This window comes from Penicillium paradoxum (genome assembly GCF_028828445.1).
Source record: "Penicillium paradoxum strain IBT 22861 chromosome Unknown utg000002l_segment0_segment0, whole genome shotgun sequence".
Lineage (NCBI taxonomy): Eukaryota > Fungi > Ascomycota > Eurotiomycetes > Eurotiales > Aspergillaceae > Penicillium > Penicillium paradoxum.
Genome location: NW_026643180.1, coordinates 2,117,997 through 2,142,753, shown reverse-complemented (window position 1 = coordinate 2,142,753; position 24,757 = coordinate 2,117,997). Strand labels below are relative to the sequence as shown.

The 24,757-nt window shown below is 49.3% G+C and overlaps 10 protein-coding genes across 10 annotated transcripts; 8 read left to right on the top strand and 2 right to left on the bottom strand.

Annotated features, from left to right (window-relative positions):
• Window positions 1-1,301: 1,301 nt before the first annotated feature.
• N7457_000784 (uncharacterized protein) lies at window positions 1,302-3,788 on the top strand (the record flags this gene model as incomplete). Its single annotated transcript, XM_057171852.1, has 2 exons — window positions 1,302-2,022; window positions 2,071-3,788. The coding sequence occupies 2 exons, from the start codon at window positions 1,302-1,304 to the stop codon at window positions 3,786-3,788; spliced, it is 2,439 nt and encodes an 812-aa protein (XP_057035755.1).
• Window positions 3,789-4,366: 578 nt separating this feature from the next.
• On the bottom strand, window positions 4,367-6,538 carry N7457_000783 (uncharacterized protein; the record flags this gene model as incomplete). Its single annotated transcript, XM_057171851.1, has 1 exon — window positions 4,367-6,538. The coding sequence occupies one exon, from the start codon at window positions 6,536-6,538 to the stop codon at window positions 4,367-4,369; it is 2,172 nt and encodes a 723-aa protein (XP_057035754.1).
• A 3,399-nt stretch (window positions 6,539-9,937) lies between these two features.
• clf1 (putative cell cycle control protein (Cwf4)) lies at window positions 9,938-11,995 on the bottom strand (the record flags this gene model as incomplete). The annotated part of the gene is made up of 2 exons (XM_057171850.1): window positions 9,938-10,168; window positions 10,226-11,995. The coding sequence occupies 2 exons, from the start codon at window positions 11,993-11,995 to the stop codon at window positions 9,938-9,940; spliced, it is 2,001 nt and encodes a 666-aa protein (XP_057035753.1).
• Window positions 11,996-12,680: 685 nt separating this feature from the next.
• Window positions 12,681-14,222, top strand: N7457_000781 (U4/U6-U5 snRNP complex subunit PRP31; the record flags this gene model as incomplete). The annotated part of the gene is made up of 1 exon (XM_057171849.1): window positions 12,681-14,222. One exon carries the CDS (start codon window positions 12,681-12,683, stop codon window positions 14,220-14,222), a length of 1,542 nt encoding a protein of 513 aa, XP_057035752.1.
• A 784-nt stretch (window positions 14,223-15,006) lies between these two features.
• N7457_000780 (uncharacterized protein) lies at window positions 15,007-15,854 on the top strand (the record flags this gene model as incomplete). Its single annotated transcript, XM_057171848.1, has 2 exons — window positions 15,007-15,598; window positions 15,679-15,854. The coding sequence occupies 2 exons, from the start codon at window positions 15,007-15,009 to the stop codon at window positions 15,852-15,854; spliced, it is 768 nt and encodes a 255-aa protein (XP_057035751.1).
• Window positions 15,855-16,614: 760 nt separating this feature from the next.
• On the top strand, window positions 16,615-17,349 carry N7457_000779 (zinc finger MYND domain-containing protein; the record flags this gene model as incomplete). Its single annotated transcript, XM_057171847.1, has 1 exon — window positions 16,615-17,349. The coding sequence occupies one exon, from the start codon at window positions 16,615-16,617 to the stop codon at window positions 17,347-17,349; it is 735 nt and encodes a 244-aa protein (XP_057035750.1).
• Window positions 17,350-17,954: 605 nt separating this feature from the next.
• On the top strand, window positions 17,955-19,117 carry N7457_000778 (uncharacterized protein; the record flags this gene model as incomplete). Its single annotated transcript, XM_057171846.1, is given in 4 exon segments — window positions 17,955-18,582; window positions 18,594-18,865; window positions 18,922-19,014; window positions 19,079-19,117. 4 exon segments carry the CDS (start codon window positions 17,955-17,957, stop codon window positions 19,115-19,117), a joined length of 1,032 nt encoding a protein of 343 aa, XP_057035749.1.
• A 749-nt stretch (window positions 19,118-19,866) lies between these two features.
• N7457_000777 (uncharacterized protein) lies at window positions 19,867-20,496 on the top strand (the record flags this gene model as incomplete). Its single annotated transcript, XM_057171845.1, has 2 exons — window positions 19,867-20,010; window positions 20,071-20,496. The coding sequence occupies 2 exons, from the start codon at window positions 19,867-19,869 to the stop codon at window positions 20,494-20,496; spliced, it is 570 nt and encodes a 189-aa protein (XP_057035748.1).
• Window positions 20,497-21,110: 614 nt separating this feature from the next.
• On the top strand, window positions 21,111-22,232 carry N7457_000776 (aldo/keto reductase family protein; the record flags this gene model as incomplete). The annotated part of the gene is made up of 3 exons (XM_057171844.1): window positions 21,111-21,162; window positions 21,230-21,662; window positions 21,752-22,232. The coding sequence occupies 3 exons, from the start codon at window positions 21,111-21,113 to the stop codon at window positions 22,230-22,232; spliced, it is 966 nt and encodes a 321-aa protein (XP_057035747.1).
• A 556-nt stretch (window positions 22,233-22,788) lies between these two features.
• Window positions 22,789-24,040, top strand: N7457_000775 (C2H2-type zinc finger protein; the record flags this gene model as incomplete). The annotated part of the gene is made up of 2 exons (XM_057171843.1): window positions 22,789-23,335; window positions 23,406-24,040. 2 exons carry the CDS (start codon window positions 22,789-22,791, stop codon window positions 24,038-24,040), a joined length of 1,182 nt encoding a protein of 393 aa, XP_057035746.1.
• Between the last annotated feature and the right edge of the window lie 717 nt (window positions 24,041-24,757).

Sequence of the window (24,757 nt, the reverse complement as noted above, 5' to 3'; positions counted from 1 at the left end):
TAAAAACGAGACCAGAGATATGCGCTCACGTAAAGATGGAAAGATCTGACTATCGAGGGGAGGATGCATACGGTGGCATAAAACCACCCAAGTTGCGGGAGCTTCTGAGACAGTACGGGGTACAGACTACTCTATACGCAGTACTCCGTACGGAGTACAGAGCTCACAGTACGGAGTAGCCATGGGCATTTGTTTGCCTGGGTTTTCAAACCCCTCACATCCATTACGAGGATGTGACGATTCATCTGCAGCAGTTCTTGGGCTTGGCGCCTATAATTTCTTTTGTCAGGGTTCATTGCCTCATGTGATTGTCGAAGCGAGCAACAACCCTCCAACCTCCTGCAAGACCATAGCCAAGGCATAGCTGTAGGATGAAATTCGTTGTAGTTGTTGAAGATGTAAAAAGCGAATATGGATGTCTAGTTAGCCCAAAAATCAATCACAGAATCTCAGGGATGGCCTCGAGAGCTAGAGGGCTTGGCTACGAGAGCCTGCACTTTGGCTCCAAGTTCTATTTGAATGGGCAATACTCCGTAAGTTCAGCTTGGCTCTTGGGATCTATCGACAAATTACTCAACCCTTGTTCACAGCGAGTGGAAACCAAACCAGCTATTGTAGAGATTGCCGTGCCGTATGCCTGAATCCTCCACATAAAGCATACAAACTACATATCTCTTTGGAGTACTCCGTACTGTGTACTTCGTATAGGGGCACCCATATCGGGCGCTTCGAACAAGATGCCCGGTCGGTGCGCTGATTTATGCCACCTTCGGAGGCGTCTCGTGTGTCCACCTAGGCATGCATTGAAGGAGGGAACGCCTGCAGCATGAGGACCAAGAGAGCAAAATCAGGAGTGCTCACTTTGAAAGTTCGGCAATGTCCCGTTCTCCATGACTAGTGCTGATGGGCCATGCAGAGTATGTACACATAACGAGATTCTATTCATAACATGCGTAAATACCTGGTGATACCAAGAGACCCAGCGATCCAAATCCCGCACAGCCCTATGCAGGAGCATGTAAGCATCAGGGAAACCCAGAAATAAACATCAGGAGCAAGGATCATCAGCCTTCTGTTGAATTAACAAATCAAAAATATTACACCTGGGCACCTCAGCGTGCCAAGCAGCTAATCGGCAGCCAAGAGGCTCTGGGCTAGAGCGACGAGACCTGGCCCCCAAATCTCAGCCGCAAGTACGAAGTACTGCGGGGACTCCCCTTTACCCCGTTTTAATCATTATAACGCTTGATTTGGGCACTTGTCTTTGTTCGGCTTCTTGGCTTTGTCTTTCACGGCACCCTATGGCTTCATCGCGGGACTCACAGTACGGCGCTCGACCTCAACGCTCGTGGAATCCACTTGATCGATCCCACGATGCGGAGTACCGTTATCATTCTGCCTCAGACAGCTCTTGGTCTGCAGATGCTCTAGGAGATGTAGGCTTGGGCATCTCGAATGCTACGGGAGATGCTATCCCGGCCGCAGATCAACGTGAATCAGCCGACAGCACCAGGACTACAACTCCCCACGATACTCATAAGACGTCCCCGCCGTCTCCACACGGCTACCTGGGGTGCCCTAACCGCGCGACGGTTCTCCAGAAACGACTCTCCTGGGTTCCAATGACCGTGTTGGTTCTTGCGGTCTATTCCACTTTATTTTCAGGCATTTACCTCGGCCTCGCATTGCGCGAGCCTCGCTGGGCAGAGATTTCTAGCGACGGACCATTGGCACCCGCGACTGCAACTTTGCTGAGCGCATTCTTTGCCAAAACGATCGAGTTGGCCTATGTCACTGTTTGCGTGGCATTTCTAGGGCAGGTGCTAAGTCGAAGAGCTCTGATGAAGAATTCACGAGGAATCAGTATCTCGGATATGAATATGAGGGCCTGGATCATGCAGCCAGGATCGATGATCGTACATTGGGAGGCGCTGCGGTACTCAGCGTTAAGTTTTCTCGGAGCGCTAGCATTGGTCGCTACGTTTGTGGCAATGCTCTACACCACTGCAGCGCAAGCTTTGGGTAAATGCTTTTGCTCCATATCAGACAGCATGTACTGACCTATGGCAGTTGCTCCGAAGCTTTCTATGGGTCCCCTTGAGTCAAGGGTTCTCGAGGGCAAGGTCACCAGTAGCTATGCAAATAACCACTACCTCGGATCAGTGTGCGAGACACCCGTCACCAATGAAATCGATGTTGACAGTCGCAACAGTACATGTCTCCAAATTGACCACGTCGGTCACGCATATCACAACTACCAACAATGGATAGCCGAATGGAGTCGTCGAGTGAGAACCGATAACGACACGTCAAGTGAGCAGAAAAAGCGACCAACACCATCGGCCTCAATCTGGGACAATACCACCGTGACAGGCAGCTGGATCGATATTCAAGATATGTCCATGCTTTCCAAGAAATATGGCCGAATGATCAACAACATAACAATGGCAATGCCCCACGGTGGCATCCCCGCCGCAGCAATGAACGATAGAAACAAAATAAAACAACCCGTCAACTCCTCCGGCGAGGGTAAATACAATCTCGAAGCCTCTGTCTCCTCGCCGGCAGTCAATGTTCTGTGCGTGGGAATGACCGAAGAGGAACTTAGCCCCCTGGTTTACGCCACTTGGCCGCAGGGCGGCAAATTCAACATGACGACCTGGAATAGTCGCACACCAATCGACGCATCCACGTCAAACCGCACAGTTGTTGACGAAATCTTCCAGTTCGGCAAGGGAAGGGAAATTCCCCCAGTCTTCGGCAAGTTTCCACAAGCATATAACACACTCCTCAACACGACCGGGGCTTGGCCTGCAAACGCTATTTACCTTCTTGGAGCCACGGCAACACCAAAAGACAACAACACACACATGCCACCCTATATAATGTGCGCCCTTCGCGGGAAACAGACCGGCCAGTGTTCGACCAAGTACTCCGCAGACTCGAGCGGGGCGGTCCTCAGCACGAACTGCGCGAATCCGTTGAATCGGCTGCAGTACGACAGGCAACAACGTGGTTTTGTTGAGGGGTACTGGAATCCGGACTGGAGAGATTTTGCGTCGGAGTGGGCGAATTCGCTTAGTCTAAACGCGGGAATTTCAGATGGCGCGGCAAGCAATGCTCGCCTGCTCATGCAGATGATGCCGCGATATAACGCAGGAAAGCAAATATTCGAGCTAGATCCAGCTCTTCCGTCAATTGGAGAAGCATTGGCTGTCATGGCTGGCAGCACGCTTCTTCTTGGCTCGCAGTACGCACCGTTCGTGCCGTTCTGGAACTATACTCAAGACGGAACCCCGCTTGAAGAGCCTGCGTATCAAATCTTCAATGCTACAATCCAGGCTATGGGGTATTCATCCAGTGGCACGGAGAAATGGCAGGGGGTATTCTTCGTGGTCCTGGTCTTTGCGTTCTTGACCAGTGCTGTCTGTCTTGGATTTATGATTGTCGAAGCGCGTGGTCGGCAGGTGACTGATTTCACCGAGCCGCAAAACCTGTTCGCACTTGCGATGAACAGTCCACAAACGACGCAGTTGCAAGGTTCTTGTGGCTGTGGGCCTTGGAAAGAGCAGCTCAAAGAGAGGTGGTTCATTGGCATGGAAGAGGATGATGAGCATTATTACATTCGGAGTAAGACGGAGGAGAGCACCCCCCTCTTACGGAACATGAACTCAACGCGTTTGGAGCCAATGGATATGGACAATGAGGATGGGAGGATGCTCAGTCCGATGGTTGATGAGTTCCGAAAGGTTTCCAAGCGACATTCGCTTTTGGCAAAGCTCTATTGAAAAGGAGATTCGCCTACATGAGGGCAGTTGAACGCTTACGATACACGACTTCTCGGATACCAGGAGGATGCTAATAGCAATTTTAATAGCGGCATAATAGCGGCGGAGTCATGGATATAGCCAAACACTTAATAGGTGCAGGACATGGTTAGGGCATGCGCTTGATTGCAATAGGTACATTTAGTTGAGCCACAAATCGAGATATCTACAAAATAACATAAACGCAGCGGCGATTCGACGAAAAACAAATACATAAACACAGGACAGGCACAGCCACGAAGCGAAATAAAATCAAGAGCAACCGGTTCAATAAGTGTGGCACAACGCTAAGGAATCGCTCATACACACAGGTACAAAACGAGGATGCTAGACGGAATTCAGAATGCAGCATGTCAAATGCAAAAACAATAGGCTTTTTCAGAACACTAGTAGCCACAGAGACATCATGGGGGGAAAGAGAGGTAAGGGATCACCGAAAGACCTGGCGGGGTGAGGTATCCTGTGGGGAATGAGGGAGAGTATAGGAGAGTTGGACTTCGAGAAATGAGTGTAAGTGAAAAGGTTCGGGCTGACATGGGTTAGCGATCAGCATGGAGATTGAGCCAGCTCATATCTGAATTGGTATAGTTCTTGTGTGCTTGCATTGAATTCTCATCAATATCATCTGGAATGATAATGCTGGATCTTCGCGCATTGGAGTGCATTCCCTTGTTTCCAAGACTCTTATTTGATGATGACCATGGCAAGTCTTGGGTACTTGTGTGGTAAAAGCTGGTAGTGTAATTACTGCTTGTAGGGCGGCCCAGCCAGCTATTTTGGCCCGCACCTTGCCACTTTGGATCATCACGGTCGTCATCTGAGGCAATACTGATTGAGTCTGCACTGGAGATGCGTGCCGACTGACTCTCCGGGATCACAAGGTTTCGACCATCCATCCCCGAAGAACCATGTTCTGTCGTTGGGCTGCCACTAAAGACGTGGCCAAGGGGCTTGGGCTGGTCGAGGAATCCGAAGTTTAATGGTGTTAAGCTACTCATCGGCCAACCGCTTCCGCGGTAATCGGACTTGGTGTAGGCGGAACTGATGGTCGAGCGGTCGGATTGCAAGTTAGTGGCGCCGCCGTCCTCAAAATACTTTTCCCATCCTTCGTCTGTCATTCGATCTCCGGGCTGATTTACACGGGCAGTGTTATCACCAGCGCGATCGGTGTCATCAGTGTACGCACTCGATGCACCCATGGCACCGCTTGAGGGAACCGTGGAGAGTGGGCTGCCCTTGCGTTGGGAGGACAATCCATAGCCCGTACCACCGGGTGGCTTGAGTGATTTCTCTCCACTGCTGTAATTTCCGGTCATAATAGCCAGGGAGTCCACCGAAGCAGCAGCAACTGGGACAGGAGATCTGGCCATGGGGTAGGCGCTTTCGGCCAAGGGTTCTATTCCTTGATCCTGGAAGCTGAGGCGATCTTTGCTATCGCCGCCACTGCCAGACTGAGTCCCCGCTCTCTTCTGCTTCTCACGTCGTAGTAGGAAAAGAATGATGAGCAGGACCAAGCCAAATCCGAGTACACTCCCAAGAGTTGCGCCAAGAATCATTTTTCCATGATCACTCAGGCCGCCCCCGCCAGTTGCAGCCGCAGCTGGCGTCGATGAGGAGGTTGGCGTTGATGAGGAGGCTGAAGTGACTGAGGCTGAGTTCGATGTGGATGTAGTTGAGGTGGGTGTCTGAGTAGATGATGTGAATGATGTGGTGGATGGTTTAAGAACATTCTGTTCTCCTTTCCCATAAAATAACTCTGTAGAATTAACCCAGCCATTGGATGTTTGGTTGAAGATTGCTAATGAGTCGTTGTTTTTGCCATTAGCGAGTACGACTAAGCCATTGTTACTCTGAGCAAGGGCGTAGTCGGACCAAGTTTGCGTGGGGGCGAATTTGCTGTCGTAGGGATCGGTAATACTCCTCTTTTCAGAAGATGTGATGGCCGGAGCCGGATTCTGCAGCTTTCCTTTCGAGCTGAGAACATAGCTAGTGACACTGTTCGGAGATACATCCATATTGAATAGTTCGAGAATCTTATTGCCATGCGAATCCTTAGCAAGCGCACATCGGGATGAGGCTGGGATTGCATCGGGAAGAGTCGCCTCAGAGATGGTCCAGCCTTTGTCATTTTCGGGGTCGTAGATAAAAATGGCGGTGTTGGTGTCAGAACCTCCGATCAAGGCAACTTGGGTATCACTCCAAGGCAAGATGATGGGATCATACAATGCCGGCGCGCCATGATCAAGCCCGGATGTAATCTCAAAGGTCGACGACTTTGTGGAAATGAGCAGAGTCGATTGGGAGATCTGTTTGCTGCCGTCTTTGTTTCCTGCGTATACCAATATTTGTGAACTCGAGGAAAGGTATCCGGCGCCATGTCCAGTCCGATCTTTCATCTCTGCCGATGATATGGGTAGTGTCTCCCACTTCTGTGCCCGGAAGGAAAATCGCTGAAGACCACTGCTATCCGAGAGGCCGGTCCCGCCGACCATGTAGAGCGCATTGTTGTCTCCGTCTTCCATGCCATCGATCCCACCCTGGATGCAGACAGGGCCGGTCACCTTGTGTTCTGGCGAGGGAAGTTGGTGCCATGTTCCATTTTCTTTGAGGGGTATGGAGGCAAAGCCATCCGGTGAATAGACGTAGAGTGTATTGCTGTGAATGGTGGAGCAATCACCCTCAATCTTGACCAGGGGTTTGGGGCCTGTCATGTTGAATAGTTAAAGATCGCGATCGATTCCAGACCAGTAGCGAAGGTGGGCGTTCAGTCAGCGAGACTCGAGGACCCAAAGTGAAGAATAGAAGGTGACTGCCAGAGCACTATCTCATGTTGACCGAGGCAGTTGGGTGGGTAATTCCACAATGATGCGCTCAGCCTGAGTGGATTGACCACGCGACAACGGCTCAGTAGTACTTCTCGACCGTTTCCACGTCGCAAACTGTTTCTAGTTTTCAGGGCGGAGATATGATCGCGTATCGGATGACTCGACCCGGGATGACACAAATCGAAACCGTCGAGGAGTTCTGGAATCGAAACACGGGCGCGTCGAAGGGAAGTCAAGTAATCACAGAGATCTGGCGATCCAGTCGAAATGTGAGATGTGTAAAGAACGGCCAACACAGATTAAGCGAATGAGGAGGTTGGCGAAACGAAAGGCTAGAAGTCCGGCTATCAAATGAGTGCACAGCACAAGAGGAAGTCCAGAAGAAGAGAGAAACACGGAAAAAGAGAAGGCATCCAAAGTGAGACAGGGAGAAGGGCCTCAACCCCCTAACGGAGGAGGTTAGCAGGTGAGCGGCCGAGCGGGCCTAGCGAACGACACCATCCCTTAAGGGGAATCATTTCGTCATTTTCAATTTGGGGTTTTTTGGATTAAAATTGCAGTTCATTTGGATCATTTCAGATTGATTGCAATGAAGAATTTCTTTACATTGGTAGCTCATGATCCTCTCGATATTCTCGACGTTCTCGACGTTCTGGATGTGGATTTTTCTAGATTTTCTGTTCTGATCAGGGGTCTTCGGAGTGGAGCTGGACGGAGTACGTTGTATCTAAGGACCTGGACCCCTCGTTTTACATTTGTGCCTGGGCGACTCCATGCTCCGCAGCCTTGGAACGCTTCCAGGTAATTAGAGCGCAAGGGGACATGCAGATATCACAACACAGGGTACATGTATGTTGCACATATGCGCATATGTGCATACATGTACTCCGTATATACCTATAAGTAACCTTGAAATAGAATGTAAACGAAAATAACAACCACCTGCACTTCCCACCTTGGAGGGTCCCCCTCTTTCGTCCCGTGGTTCAACCCTGCAAATCCATGGAATCCAGCCTCTCCACCCGTCCCTTCTTCCAAGGTTCCTGCCCAAGTGTTCCCCGTTCCTGCTCCTAACGTTAACGCTAACCCTGTGGAATTATCGGTATGTGATTCCCATGCATCGTTGTTGGCATGTACTCCGTACCTACGGAGTACATAATTTCCAAGCCTGCCTTGGACTTTTTTCTTTCTCGGTCTTCCTGCACTAAAATCCTTGGCTTTCAGGGCAAGTCGGTAGGGCTCGGACCCACTATCTATATATGAATTTCCGGGTTAAACGGTGGTGTACGAAGTACTCCGTACTCCGTACCTCGTATAGCTTATGGACTGAGTATTCTACCCGAGGGTCAAATTAATTCCAGTGTATCCTAGTATTACAGATCACTATAGTTCGAGAATAGAACAGCTGCAGCCATAACACGCCCCGATTGTTTACAAATTCAACTGTTTTAACACCATACGAACATGTTTCGGTGCCGCAGAAGCCCTCCTTGCAAATCTCATAATGACTATATATAACCGCGAGGAAGATTCCATATGGCCAGGACACAATTGACTGAAGTGGTCAATTGGTCGACTGAAAGTTGCAGAACAGTGTGTATGCTGCGTTATAACTTCTGCTAAGAATCAACCATTAGATTTGGAGCTGGCATTCCCTTTATATAATGTCTAATGCCTAGAATAGTGCCACCTCCTAGGAAAGGTATCATACCTTGCCCCTTATTTTATAGACAGGAGTCCCTTGACTTGCCATCTGCAATGAAAACAACGGTCATATCGCTACTGTGTGCTGTCCGTAGGCCTTCAAATGTCACTCAATGCCCGATGACTCGAATCTGGAATTTTGTAGACTCTCAAGGTATGACCCTGCCTTGAACTGTGTACCATGTGAGCTGATTCTCTGTTTCGGAAGGGTCTGAAAGTGGCGCTTTTTCCAAATGTTTAAAAGATTCTCTCCCCAGAGGAATGAGGCTAATTGCCCCAGCTGTAGAGTTGGGCGGAGTATGATTGAACCACTTGTCTTCTGGCGAGTTGCCCATCAATGATGAGTTTTAAAATCCCAAGAAACTGCCATCAAGTCTTTAACTTCGAGGTGATTTTGCACTTCTTGGGCAATATTGAGTGCCTCGGAGTTAGGGTTGTTAGCTTATTTGACGGCTTGCGGTGCTGTTGGAATCTGCTGGTTCGTCAACTCTTTGGTGTCCACTGGATGGGCCATTCGGCTGGCTGGCTTATCTTCTGTTCTCTGCCTTAGTGTCGATGACGTGCGATGAGATCGCAAGATGCATACATAACCTCTTCGTTGAGATGCCTCCCAGTGCCTGATTGCCCAGGTTTTCTTTGTGCAGACTGTGCCATTTGATGGTTGTTTGTTCGGTTGGAGGCTATAAAGCCCAAAGCTTCCTCAGAGATAGAAAAACAAGAATTTTTCTCCTTCTTTCTCTCTTCCCCAGTAGCCTCAAGACTGTTGTATGTCACATGAAATGGTCAGCGATCTTCTTAGGCAGTAATTCATGCGGATTTTTGACACTCTCTAGGGCAAAAAAGCAAAGGTCTTTAACCCTTCATCGTAACATCTTGACCCTATTCAGTAGAAGTTCCCTCGTGGAGCTTCGAAGGCATGGAGCGTGTGCCGGTGAAACATCTGCTATGTGTGATGTGTACAAATTTGTATACATATCATATTAACTCAGTACGGAGTATACCCGGTAGGTACATGGTATAACTATATCTATCATGCACATACTTCATTCTCATTTTTCTAAATGCTACATCAATGTAATTTCCAATCCAGTTCCTGCCCGCCATTTGATCTTGAGCCCAACCGACGCAGGCATACCACAATAGGAAGATACTACAACTAGCCACGTCGTTGAGTCATTGGCAGCGGAATTATGGGTGTTGCAGGACAGGACCACAGTTTGGTTAATGCAGGTGATGACCAACATAGCAGATATTATGTAGTCAGATGGAGGGGGATCTTACTTCGAGAACACGACCTACCTACATATAGGTATGTATCACGCCCGGGCTGCTTGACTGGCGACATCGATATGATTGTATGATTGAACAAGAATGAATGCTACACAAGCTGCTGGATTCATTGTCACACCTAGGTATTGTGAATGGTGTTCTGATCTGATTAAGATAATACATGGGGGGAAAGACTCTCCCCTAGCCATGAGCTTTGCACATGAGGTCTCGTGATGACTGGGGTCCAGAGAGATCAAGCGGAGGCAAAATTGAGGATCAATGGTTCTAGCAAAGACAACACTAGCACACGTTCTAAGACTGGCTTTGCTTCCATTGGTGTGCCTTTTGAAGCAGACGAGAAAGATTGGCAGCGGACTGGTCGTCTGCAGGGAACACCCAGTCCATGTATTCCTCGTACTTATCGTCCTCCAACTTGCGGCGCTTCTTGACTTTCCGGGGGATTTGTTTGTCAATCTTGTCGATATCCTCGGCTGAGCCAAATGCTTGCTCGAATGACTGCCATGAATGGAGAACTTCTGCACGCTGTACACAAGTTAGAGAAAATCGAGATGAGTACAGTTGATGGACAGAGAAACATACCTCATCTTTGAGCTCTTTGTCTTTGAACAGCTTGTGTGCCCGGGTGAAGATCCCACGCGCACGTTTGATTGCATCTTTCCTAGACGCTTCCATGTCCTCCTCTTCTTCATCCATGGTACTCAGTTCAAACTTGGCATAGTCGAGCCACACCTTGAGATGATCAGTCTTCTGAAGAAGACGCTCATACAGTTGTCGCACTCGTTCATAGTCCATTTCGGATATTTCAAAATTGATGTACTCCTTCCACACCCGCTCTGGCATTTCAAGCGTTGGTTGCTCGATACCAAGCTCGTAGATGGCCCTCGCTCGTTCCGAATCATCTAGCTCAAGTTCCAGGTTCGCGAAATTCAGCCAGGACTCACTGTTGGAGGGGTTCCATTCAATGCGCTTCATGCACAGAGTACGACACCGCGCAAACTCAAACAATCGCATTTCAATATCGATATAGCCGTGGAAAAGTTTATCTTTCGGGCACATTCCAATCGCCTGGCCCAATGTTTTCCTTGCTGCTTGGAGTTGCATTTGGCGAACTTCAAACTGAGCCTTCATGAGCCAGACCTTGGCGAATGTGAATTTCTTGTGTGGAATTATCCTCAGACATTCCTGATAAATTTGACTGGCTCGGTCCATTTCCTTCGCCTCCATCTCTTCCCATATGGCGTAAAATATCCAAAGATAGATATAGCGGCGCCAATGTCTTTTCTCTTGAGATGGCGGAATCTGTGCAATGGCCCGTTCGTAGATGTCCCGCACTCGCTCTGGGTCGCCTGAGGTTTCCTCCAACCGTGCGAAGTCGAACCATATGTCGTAGTTGCGAGGGTTCTCCTTGAGCTGTTCTTCGTACTGTACTCTCCGCTTGGATAAAATCACGTCCTCCACGCCTTCACGGTCACCGTACTGTTTTTCAAAGGTTGTGTAGGCCTTATGAAGGGCCATCGCCTTCGACCGTGGAAGTCGATCTAAGGCATACTTGTAGATCGCTCGTGCGCGCTCGTACTCCTTCAACTTGGCCTCAAATTTGGCATACGCCGAGAAGAGCTTCTCGTCCATGAAGTCCTCTCCCAACGTCTCGATTGCCAAACCATAGACCTCACGGACCAGATCGCTTGTTCCGAATTCCTCCTCGAAGCGGGCCCATTTGATCCAGTTTCGGGGTTCTGGGTGGACGACAGTGAAGCGTTGGAAAATTGCGCGTGCTCGTTCGAATTCGCTGTACCTCTTTTCCAGCTTGATGTATGCGGCCCACGCCCCTTCTTCCGGCTCCCATGACATCCATCGCTCGAACACCTGGCGGGTACCGGGGATGTTTCCCAATGTTTCTTCCATGTAGACATACTTATACCAGAGCTTGTCGATGCGGGGAAGGATGGTCACGGCACGGTCGAGGAGGTTTCGGGCATGGTTGATATTCCGAGTCTTCATCTCAGCTTCGATGTACCGAATCCATAGAACCACTGAAGTTGGATCAACATCAAGCGCGCGCTCAAAGATGGATCGTGCCCGACGGAATTCTTTTTGTTCGAGCTCCCAAGCGGCATAGCGCATCCAGTTGTTCATGTTAATACGGTTCCGCCGCACATAGTCTTCAAAGTCCTTTCTCTTCCGGCCTTGGTACTCATGTAATTCTTCAAGATCGGCAAAGCGTTGTGTTGGCGCCTCAAGACCAGGCTCTTGCCGATCAACGGCCTCGCGGAGCAGTTGCTCTGCGGAGATCTGAACCGGCGCAGCGGCCTTGTTCTTGACCCGGGGAGGGCCACGGGAGGCCTCCATTGTGATGATTACGGTAGTGAACGGTTTCTGTTAACCAAGGATTGGGTCCACGATCAAGATAATATGACGATTTGCGATGAGATTTGGCGATGATAAAACCGGACAAGCGATGAGAGTTGAAAGAGAAAGTAAATTGGGGAAATTTCAAGGCAACTTCACCAAGCGGTAACAATCTCCTAACCGATTATTTGACGGAAAATTGTCTCACGCGCAAGTCACTGACAGCAAGAGCACTTGGATCGCATGTGCAGATGGCTCGTGAAGGGCCCGCGACGAAATCGCAGCACTGCATATCTGGTCTTTGTCGCCACCCGTGCAGCTCTTCTTGGACCAAATACACTCGCAATGTGACGATGTCACCTTCCAGTGGTCTTGATTGTACATATTTATATCAATTGTAAGCTCCCTAAATATACCTTTACTTTACTCATGAGTCTTTGCACGCTACCATACCTCACAAGAGTCTGAGTCGAAGCTGTATGTTGTATTCTCACGTGGGAATCTCTAGGGTGATAGACAACTAAAGAAGGCGGAGAGAAAGGCGGTCAGTCAAATCCCCAGCTCTTGCCAAAATTCTAGAATGTTGCTCTCTTCCAAAGCATACCCAGTGGCGTCCTGGGGCGATCACATTTTACAGCGAACTTGTTAACTTGTTCACTTCCTCAACTGAAGTCCCTAAGCCAAAATGTCAACTGCCGAAGAACTTCTACGTGACTTTGAGGATGACGAAGACTTTGATGTGGGCGAGGATCAAATCGACGAAGAGCCCGAGGAAGAGTCCAAAGACGGCGCGGGAATTTCCAGCGATTTCGACCGCTCCATCTCTACTGCAGATGAACTGACTCGGCTACATAAAGTTCTGCGTGATCATTACTCCATTCGATTTCCCGAGCTCGAAAAACTCGTCACCACTCCCATCAAGTACGCCAAGACGGTTGCCATCCTCCAAAATGGCCCCTTCAACGATATTAAGGCCCTCTCCACATCATCCGATAACATGGCTGGTGTGCCACTCAACTCGGTCCTGAACGGACCGTTGATGATGGTGGTTGCGCTGGAGGGAACAAAAACAAGAGGCCGAGAGATGACCGAGTCCGAGCTCAAATCGGTTCTCGATACATGCGAAAGGATCCTCAAACTGGACCATGAGCGCATTGGTCTCACTGCAAGCATTCAATCCCGCATGAACCAAATTGCGCCCAACTTGGCTGCACTCATCGGGGCCGAAACGGCAGCACAATTCCTCAACCAAACCGGAGGCTTGCTCGAACTAGCTAAAATCCCAGCATGTAACCTGGGTGCGCAAGGAGCCCGGAGGCAGGAAGGGCTGGGTTTTGCGACCAATCACGGTGTTCGAGCACAAGGATTCCTCTATGACTCGCCACTTCTCCAGGAAGTTCCCCTGGATCTTAGAAAACAAGGAATCCGAATTGTGGCGGCCAAGATGGTACTCGCTACCCGCGCAGATGTCTCCAACTATGCCAAAGATGGCTCTCTGGGCGAGGATCTGAAACAACAATGCTACACACGACTGGAGAAACTGACCGAGGCTGCACCGAACTCCGGTACCAAGGCTCTCCCAGCGCCCGATGATAAACCGTCCAGAAAGCGAGGTGGATGGCGCGCCAGAAAGGCCAAGGAGGCTGTCGCTATGACTGAACTACGAAAAGCCCAGAATCGCGTTGCATTTGGCAAGGAAGAGGCAGAGGTTGGGTACGGCACCGGCTCTGGCACTGTTGGCCTGGGTATGCTCGGCCAACAGGACGATGGTCGCATCCGGGCTACGCAGATTGATCAGCGTACTCGGGCCCGACTCAGCAAGAACAACAAAGGCTGGGGCACAAATACCCCGGCTAGTGGCACGGCTTCGTCTCTGCGTGGCTTTGGCCAAAGCGGTGCTGGTGGCACTGCAAGCGTTCTTCAGGCACGAGGTTTGCGCGCATCTGGAATCGGCTCGTCTCTACCTGGTCCAGCTGGTACATCCAGTACTATCGCATTCACACCCGTCCAAGGCCTGGAATTAGTAGATCCGAAGGTGCAAGCGGAATTGAAGCGTAAGCGTGACGCCGAGGAAAACCGGTGGTTCAATTCTGGTACTTTCACCCAAGCTCCTCAGCAGAACGGCAATTCGCAGGGAGACAATGGCGGTTTCAAGGTGCCTGCTATTCCGGCCAAGAAGAAGCTTGATACCGGCGAAGGCAAGATGGGACCCCCACCCAAGCGCTAAACGTCCTTTTTATTTTCTCGTGTTGCTTTTATCGGGTCCCAGCATTTTGACGGCGTTTCAGGGGGAAGATCAGGCGACCTGAGCTTCTATGATTTACGTGATACCACATTGTATTCCAGATCTGACAGACTTCCAATCACAATTCCAATGCTTCCATTTGTACAGTAAATTTCCAGTAAATCTGGGGTAGAACCGGGGCAAAGAGAGATAGAAAAAACGAGAAAAAGAAAATCAGTCTGCCAAGCAATTGCACCATCTCAGTGAACGCTTCGTACTCCTCTCTCTAGACATCGTGCTGGAAAGGATTTTCACTGCTGGCCTCGTAGAGCAGAACACAGTGTAACTAGGGATCTTAAATTCGCCTAGGGTTCTTGTATACTTTTTCATTACCCTCTGTCCCAGGACATAGTGATGTATGTCCTACTCGTAGGTGTATACAACATAGAGTATCAAAATGACCCACATGGCGTGCTCTTCATTGCGCACACAATTTCCCTGAAATGTGGCATAAGACACTATACCATGGTAGCGGTCAGAATGGCTTATAAGACTATGTATATAAAGTATCCCCTTCTGCGCTGACTTGGGTGGATCAAGTGAAAATTCCACAGAATTTGCCCCCCGGGAACTTTTTTACTTGGGGACCATAGCCCTATATTGAATCCCAGAGCAGTCTGACTTGGGGCACCATCTTCCCACAAATTCTCCGGTCAAACACGCAGGAATCGCAGAAATCGCAGAAATCGCAGCAACTACAGACTACAGGAACCAAAAATCTTGAATCATGGCATTGAGTATCGCCAGTCCCGTCCTCAGCACTGTACCTATGGCCAGCCACCCGGACGAGCGCAAAGACCGAGAATTCTCCAGCGTACCTCGACTGCTGCACCATAGCCATGTTACGACAGACTTTGACCCATTGAGGTTTGACGCTGCTGCATCCTTGCAACTGCAATTCCAGTTCGAGAGCAAATATTCAGAGACAGAAACAGACACGCGACTCATCGCATCGCCGTACAACGACATCCCGCATCTTCTGGACCTTGCGGCACTTGAAACCCAAGACCGGCTTTTTGCTCTGGCATTGACATATCTGAAACCTACCTGTGATGATTATGCCACGGCTGCATACACTGAATCATTTAACTGGACCGAAGTCTTTGATCTGTTGAAGGCATTCTCACAAGCAGAGGATCACACATGGACATCGCAGTCTTATTACGTCGTGATTTTCCGGTCAAGACTGCTGCCTGACATCGACTCGGACCGTCTCTATGAACTTGATGCACATTCACACCAGGAGGCTATCGCAAGTGGAGGGTTACTGAAGTATTGGTTTGGGGCGAAGAATGACAAGAATCAGAATCTGGCAACTTGTGAGTATTCGGCAGCTCCACCTGGATTGTTGATGTCTCCGGTTTGAACTTGGTAATCAGTGGCTAATACATTATCCCAGGCATTTGGCGGAGTCGTAACGATGCTCGACTCGGTGGTCGTGGACCTTGGCATGCCCAAGCAAGAGCAGCGGCTACGGTGATGTATGAGCAGATTTCATTCACTACACTGAGGTTGGGAATTGCGGATGGTGTCGATTCCTGGAAGCTGAGTGGTTGGAAAGAAAACACTGCATAAGGCCCACAGGCCTGCATTCTTAGCATTAGTAACATTAGTAATATCGGATTGTTGAGTATCAGATGAATGGAACTCGAGTCTCAAACAGCATGGCCTGGTACGACTTTTCAAATGGAATCTGCTGTTGAAACACCAAGCACACTATCTAGGCTATAGATCGAAGGACGCGAAAATATGCAAGTATATCTGGTAGGTGAGAAACACACATGGACTATTTAGCAGTGCATACATACTATCCATGTACCTATTAGCATACAGAGATTTACCAATCAAATGCAAAAAGGACATTGGGTGTCACGACACTGAAGTTCACTCCTTATACGTGAACCTGCATATTCGCTTATCATTCACCTCATACATAGAATTATCGCTGGCATATAGGATACTTTACATAGACCTCTCAAATTACGACTAATTAGATTGAACATACAACGTTATGACGTGTGTTTGTGTGTGTGTGTGTGTGTGCCTCACAGCCTGCAGCACTCCGATTGCAAAATGTTCAGAGTTATGTTTGCGTTTGACGTGTCGTTTGCTTCTACAGATCTCGGCAGCGGCCTCGCTGCCTCGACCGGGTTACTCGGGACACTAGGAGATAGAACATATGTCCCTTCTCTCTGCTTATTCTCTTCTTCCATGTGATCCTTCTCTTTATTCAGATCCTGCCATTTATCATTGCTCGTAAGTATCTTCCAAGCCCCGGAACAGTATCCTATTGACTCTATTCCGCAGTAATCAAGTACCTTGAGTAGCCCCAAGAATGGCGGATTTCACTCCTTCCACCGAAAGAAAATGTCATACATGCAGGAAAGATGAGACCGCGACCGATCGTCTGAAACACTGTGCTCGTTGCATGTCGACCACCATCCTCTATTGTTCCCGTGAATGCCAGAAAGCTGATTACAGAGTCCACAAGCAGACTTGCACCACCAAGACCCAGTCTACTGCGGCAACGGAAGCCTCCGTGGCTGAAACTTCTATTGAAACTTCCCCCAAGCAAAAGGCCCTTCAAGTTAACATCGAACAGCCGTTCTACCAACTTGAAGCAGGAAAATGGCTTTGTGATCGGCCTGAAGAAGACGTCTACAAGCTGTTGATCGATGCCTATCGTTTGCGATTGGACGATGACTACAAATTCGGGGGCATTGCCGACCGGGACAGCATTTATGGTGGCGCAAATCACGGAAAGATGGGCTTTACTCGATTTCTGAGGCTGATTGAGCAGAAGCGGGGACTGCTTCCGGACTGGTGGTCTCCTAGCAAGGCCACTGAATGTGTTCGCTATGGTTCCAGTGTCGATCCGAGCTTTAACCTCCGCTGGTGGAGCGACCTGGCTAACGCAATTACCAAGTCAGACGTCGCTGAGCATTATGAGGACCTCTTTATGCCCATACAGCTGCGGTTGTTTGCTGAGGAGGTTTATGGAAGAGGTGCAGGAGGACTTCCCAAGATTTCTTCCATGTTACAATCCCTTACACTTTCAGGTCATCTTTGAAGTCGTCGGCCCAACCCACGTCTTGGGCTGAGTCTAGGACCCGCGCTGGGACGATATTTCACTTGGAATATGCGGTCAGTGTCTCCATAGTGGAAACTGAAATCCGAATCGAATGAAAAACCTCCTATCTGTAAGGCTTTCCAGTAGGGTCCCCAGACAGTTTGCATGTACATCTAGTGCTATACTACTCGTGCATTTACATCTATGGATATATGCATTATTCCACATCAATCATGTCATCTGGAACTAGCCACTCCTAGCAAGACACTTCGTCCAGTTGGAGAATCGGAAACGTAAAGAGCAACTTTCCCCGCGCCGGTCGACATTGGCGCCTCCACCACTCACCAGCCAGGGAAGGACACCCCGCCTCCACTCGCGGACATGATTACTCTTTGCTGTGCTTCCGGTGCTATACAAACCAGGCGGGGCATTGAGGTCAACAAATGATTGAGTTGATGTTTTTCTAGTTTGAGTCTATAGGTATATCCGCTCCGTGATCGTGGCCATGGGAGCTGGGGTTATAAAAAGGCACCATCCCGACTTCCTGAGACCTCTTCTCAAGCACAACCTCAGTCTCTCGATCAGAATCCTTTCATTTATCCAACATGATTGGCGTTCAAGCGAATAACCTCTCAGTCAATGATGGACCCTTGACATCGGAAAATACCGCCTTCCTTCGCCCCTCAGAACCCACCCTTCCGCTCGAAGAGCTCCGCGAGCGATACGAAGAAGACGGTTATCTCTTCCTCAAACAAATTCTTCCTCGCGAGGATGTGCTATCTGCCCGCAATGCATACTTCTCCTCATTGGAATCGACAGGAGTGCTCAAGCCCGGCACAGCACCCGTTGAAGGCGTCTTTGACCCGGCTAAGAGTCACCTAGACTATCCTGGCATTGGAGCGGGTCATATTGGCGGGAATGGCAAGCCCGGTGGCGATCGAGCAGCGGCATTTGTTGATCTTGCTCTCGATGCTCACTACCAGGATTGGTACGCGAAAGAATTTTGTAACCATCCAGCGCTGTATGATTTCATTGCGCGCTTCTCGGATTGGGGAAAGAATACTTTGACCTTGCGCCGCACCCTGCTAAGGAATAACATCCCGGGATCGAAGCCGATTGGCGTGCACTATGATCAAATCTTCCTACGATATGGAGATCCGACAAGTGTCACTGCCTGGGTTCCTATGGGTGACATCAAGCTCAACGGTGGCGGACTTATTTACCTAGAAAATGGTTTGTTCTAGCTTTTCTTGGTGACTTCCGTGGAAAACACATCAGACTAATCGAGTTCTATGTGGCAGGGGAAAATATTGGTCTTGAGATGGAAGAAGCATTCTATACCAGAGCGAAGCAGGCTGGTCTGACTGACGAAGAAGCTATGTCAGCTTTCAACTCGAATATGATGTCGACAGGCTTGCTGTCTGAGTTCCCGGCCGAGTTCGCTCAGGAGCATGGTCGACGATGGCTGGTGTCGACGTACGAGGCGGGTGATGTGGTACTGCACAAGCCTCATATGGTAGGTAGATGATTTGGAAACACCAAAGTCTCAATGGTGCTAATCATTTGGTCAAGATCCACGCCTCGACTGTCAACAATGACCCGGACAATGTTATCCGCCTGGCAACCGATTTGCGATTCTGCGATTCGTCCAAGCCTTACGATAAAGTATGTTTTGTTGAGTAATCTACGCATGGACAAGAGACACTGGTGACTGATACTTCATTCGCAGAGATGGATGAATTTTTATGCCTTCAACGATGGTGTATAAGATGTTCCTGGGTAACGGAAGAAACTTCATGACATACGATTGTTCCGCGGGCCTGTCGGATCGGGTATTTGAGGACTGGATCAAATACAACCTTCGATTACCATTTGTTTTACCGCAATTTGATGTGTCACCCAAAAAGAAATAGGAAAAAGTAACAGTCAGAGCCAGAGGATGCCGATTCGTCAGAAGTTGCATGGTAACAGGTTGAAACAGAAGAGCATGCAACACTCCCTCATTCCAGAAGCAGTATATGATACCTTGGGCCATTCCATTATCTACACAGAATTACATACGATGAGCTCACAGGGGGGCACTTGATTGGCAGAAGTGTCAATCTCTGGAATGCGTTGTGTCATTATGGGGGATCAACACCGAGTATACCCCTAGCTCCAGGAACCCTTTGCGCGAAGAAAGATAATTTTGAGGCAATATCGGCGAGTTTTGAACGGGGAAGGACCTTATAACGAACTACAATAGCAAAGGAGAGCACAATCAGGATTTGTTTACGATTTTCAAAAAGGAAAAAGAAGACGGCAGATGCACCGACCAGCATACATTGGCATTTTAGCTTCCTCCAAACCTCATTCCAAAGGATAACAGACAGGAATCTCGGTATTTTCGTCGCGGCTTAGATCTACGGCTCACCGGTCTCTCGTTCATCTTATACAGACACTTGGGACCCTGTCGCTTCTCAAGGTATTTCATTTCCAAGGTCTCCATTACAACATACGTTTAAACCCCTATACAACATGTCACAATCTTCCAAAAATGCATCATGGCTCCCTTTCTTGGTGGTAGCTCTGCTAGCAGTATCGACTGTTCATGCACATCCAATTCATCAAATAGAGAAAGAGGATAGAGGACAAGCAGGCAAGCTTGAATCTCGATCACCGGTTGGTCACTTGGAAATGACGCTCTTTCTATCGAACAATCGTTTGCTAACAGGAGCATAGAGACTCATCCCCGACACCGAGAATTACGTAAATCAAATCCTTCAAGGTTTAGGCCTGGCAGAGCCAATTCCAACTGCTACGCCCACACCCAGCGTTAAAGCCGAACAGAATCAGCCGAAGAGCTTGAAGGCATCACCATCACCTTCGCCATTGCCAATCACCCACATAATCTACTCGAGCTCGACCAGTTATACGCCAACCTATGGCAGCAATGGGGCCAGTTACACCCAAACGGTGAAACACGAGACGAGCAATAAAAAGCCCATGGAGAACATCGAGCTCGTGCAGGGTTGGAACAAAGACCGGAAGTTGACTGCTGAAGATCTTCCGCTTGTCTTTGAGGCTCTACGCAGGGAGCTGAAACATCGATTGAGTGATATGATCAACAGCTCTGATGAGATTGGATTGGAGAATTTCTTGGATTGAGGATGTTCAGCTACGGCGAAGAATAGGAAAAACGAAGAATTATGGGCTGGGAAAAGCGTGCATTTTGAATACTACTGCTCGATTCTATATTGCGCCCTACTATACCTAGATATTGACTGCAAATCTGCATGTATTTGAGTCTGGCGCAGAAGACGCTTTGAATTCTATAGGGGATTCTTCTCCCATGTCTACCTCGGAAGATCGAATGGCAATAGCAGTTCGTTAGGAACCAAGCATCCTGCGCTTAGGTCCATAGATCAGCTTTTCCATTTGCAGACTTGACATATAAACCCAGCAACTGGTTCCTGATCCGCAAACCCTTAACTCCCTTAACTCCGTACTCGTTTTCCGACCACAACTCCGGATCTCAGCGGTACAATTGCGTTCGTTATATCCGGGACTCAGGGATGTTGCAAGTGAGGGAGAGAGGTATTCTCGTGAGTTCATCTCCTAAGGCTCGCGGTGACCGAGAATCTTTTGCTGCGCTCAATCTAGCTCCGGCGGGGCGACCGTCGTGAAAATCATAAAAGACTCTCTCAGCCCACCAAGCTCCCTCGTCAGCCAACTACTTCATCTCTCACATATTCCATCAATCTTCAACTCTCACAATCATCATGCCTTCTCTTGTCGGAAAGGAAGTCGGCTCTACTGGCTATGGCACAATGAGTGCGGTCTCCCCCTCCCCCGCCCTCGAACATAACCATTGGCGAAAACCATGCTAATGATAACCCAGGAATGACTTGGAATGCGGAGCTTCCGTCCCAAGAGGTGTGCTTTGAAACTTTGGATACTGCCCTGGAACTCGGTGCCAACTTTTGGAATGCCGGGGAACTATACGGCTCTCCAGAGTACAACTCTCTACATCTACTTAACAAGTACTTTGCCAAGTACCCCGAAAATGCAGAGAAGGTCGTTCTCAGCGTGAAGGGTGGCCTGAAGAAGGGAGAGCTTGTTGTGGATGGCTCAGAAGCGAACATCCGTCGTAGTGTGGATGAGTGTCTGCGTCTACTGGATGGCAAGAAGAAGCTTGATATTTTTGAATGCGCGCGACAAGACCCCAAATTCCCCGTTGAGGACACTATCAGCATTCTTGCCGAGTATGTTAAGCAAGGCAAGATTGGTGGAATTGGATTGAGCGAGGTTGATGCCGAGACAATCCGCCGAGCGTATGTGCCTGTTTTTTCATCTGATTCTCTTTTTTTCGTTTTATGATTGGGGAACCCCTATGGATGAACTCGACTCTAACCGCTTTTAGACACAAGGTGCATCCGATTGCTGCAGTCGAGGTTGAAATGTCACTATGGTCCACCGACATCCTCGAGAATGACATTGCCAGAACTTGTTCCGAGCTCAAGATCCCTGTCATTGCCTATTCTCCGCTGGGTCGGGGAGTCCTGACTGGAGCTGTGACCTCCCTGGCTGATATTCCCCAAGGCGATATCCGGCACCACCTGTCCCGGTTCCAGGAAGAGAACTTCCAACATAACCTGAAGCTCATCAATGAAGTCAAGGATCTAGCAACTCGCAAGGGCGTAGCCCCTGCTCAGATTGCACTGGCATGGATCCGAAGCCGGAGTGACAAGCCCGGCATGCCTACTATTATTCCCATTCCTGGCGGCACCACGAAGGACAAGGTAGTTCAAAACATGGGCGGTACTCAGGTCCTGTCGGATTCCGAGCTAGCTGAGATCGATGCCATCCTAAAGGAGCACACGGTTGCTGGGCCTCGTTATTAGGGCGATCCTGCAGGATACCTTGGATTTTGTTAGACACAGATCTTAACTTGAATGAGAGATGTTGAAGGTTCCAGTGGATTGTTGTGTGCATAGGTCAGATCAAGTGTAGAAGAGTCAACACGCAATCTCACATGAAAATGGAGACTGTCAGAATTGCAGAATTCTTCATGGTTTGTTCATCATGTAGGGCCACTGAGGGGTGATAGGTATGTCGAGTACTGTGTATAGTTCTCGATAGGGAAAAGATGAACTTACCAAAGGATTAGTATAGTTCTAAAGAGGACGTCAGTGTATGAATATAGTGATCAAAATGAGACCCTGGCGAATGATCACATATGGCACAATAGACCAACCCGCTGGTTAGTTATAGGAACAATGGAAGGGGAGAGGGTGTCCTTTGGGGCCAGCTCTCAGCCAATCACGTGCCTTTCTCCATACTGGTCATTCACGTGATGTGATACGATGGCCTCCTCGCGCGACATCCACGGCGTAGCTTATAGACGCATTCATTTGGTTCGTCACTTCCATCGCTCTGTACAAGCTGCCCTCCTTCACAATGGCCTCACGAGACTCTCCCGGTTCTCCCCTCTCCTCCGTGGGATCCCTCGAGACTTCAGATCATGAATCTATGAAACATGAGAGCCGCGCGCATTCACCTTCAATGTCCAATATGCCGCCCTCGAAGCGTCGTCGCACCGGCATTGCATCCTGGGACCGGCAGACTCCTCTATCCTCTGTCCAAGACGAAAACCATCCACCTCCCTCCCCGACTGCCTCAATCTCCTCCGATAGCTCCGGCGATATTCCCAACTCCCCCAGCATCCTGACACTCCTTGGTACCAATCAAGAGGAGGACTACAGTGGCCAGAGCACTGACCAGGTCACAATCTGCCGATGGGATGGATGCACTACGGGCGACCTCGGCAACATGGATGGGTTGGTGCAGCATCTCCACAATGAGCACATCGGGAGCCGACAGAAGCGGTACTCGTGCGAGTGGACCGACTGCACCCGCAAAGGTCAAACGCATGCCAGTGCATATGCTTTGCGCGCACATATGAGAAGTCACACTCGCGAAAAGCCATTCTACTGCACCCTACCAGGTACGTTGCTGCAGATTTCGAACTCAGAATAGTTGGAGATATCTCGAGAACTAACAACAAAGAACTGCAGAATGCGACCGCAACTTCACCCGCTCTGATGCTCTGACCAAGCACATGCGCTCTGTTCATGAGACTGATACCATGCGGCCAGTCGACTCTATATCCAAGGTCCACGGCACCCCCGGCAGTACCACTGGCACCCCAGCCTCCAAGTTGCAGCGCATTCGTCTGAAACTGACCCAACCCAAGGAGCCGGGAACCGAGTCTGAGCCACATATCGAACCAACCCCCATCGTGCCAACCACAATCACAGGCGACGCACACGACCCTGACGAGACGACAATGCCAGAGTTTGGACCGGAGCTGGACTTCGACGAATCGGAGCTCGCTCTAGCACCACGAGACCTCTATCGTCTTCTCCGACGGCAGATCGCATGGGCAGGGAAGGAGACTGCACAGTTACAAACCGAGTGGGAGACCATTCGTCCCCAGCGCGAACGCGCGTGGCGCGAAAAGGAGGCAATCTTTGACGACCTCATCGACGCCGAGATCAGGCTCTTCAGTGCAATCGTCGGCTCGGTTCCACCTGCACACCTGACCACCAGTCTCGAAAAGCTCCAACAGCAACAACAGGAATTCCAAAATCAACAAGAACAGCTAGCAAAGTCGGCCGAGGTGCCAACTGTCGATGTCAACACTGTTTGATTGGCCTTCTTCCTCCTCCCTCTTCCCCTCATTCCCTCTCCCCTGCTCATGGCTAGGCCCGGTGCGTTTGGTCTCGGTCATCTCCGCGATTTACATTTACTATTACTGTTTCCTTACTTTTCTTTGTCCTCATATCCTGGCGTTGGTGAATACGTTCTTTGCTTTTATATATTCAAGTCCGGCAGGAGAAAGGTGTCCTGCAACGGAATGTATGAATAGGCTTTTTCTTTGGCTCGCTCAATGACAGCTCCCCATGATGAGTGGCAGCTACTGTGATATCGTTCATCACCATTATCTCAAGGCTCTGATCAGATCAAGTATCCTGCCCCATACACTATGCAGGGAATAGTACTTTTTCTACCACAATGCATCTGGCTTGGTCTCTCCAAAATCATTTCTTGGCTAATATGCCGATCATAGAGCAAATTATGAGCATCCATTCAGACAATCCAGATCTTGCGAAGAAAAGGGAGGAGATATGGATCCTTCTCGACCAACCCCCAGATTTTGTTGCCAATCATCTACCAAAACATAGTCAGCGGACAGGAATAGTTCATAGACAATAAGATGATCTTGATAGATGTTCTGCGTTTATTTTAACCAGAAACAAGAATTGACTTGAAAATCTCAAAAGGACACGCATCCTACCAACTGAATGATCTCAGTACGAAATCAGTCAACGCCATCATAGCCACTCCATAAGATACATGTGCTGAG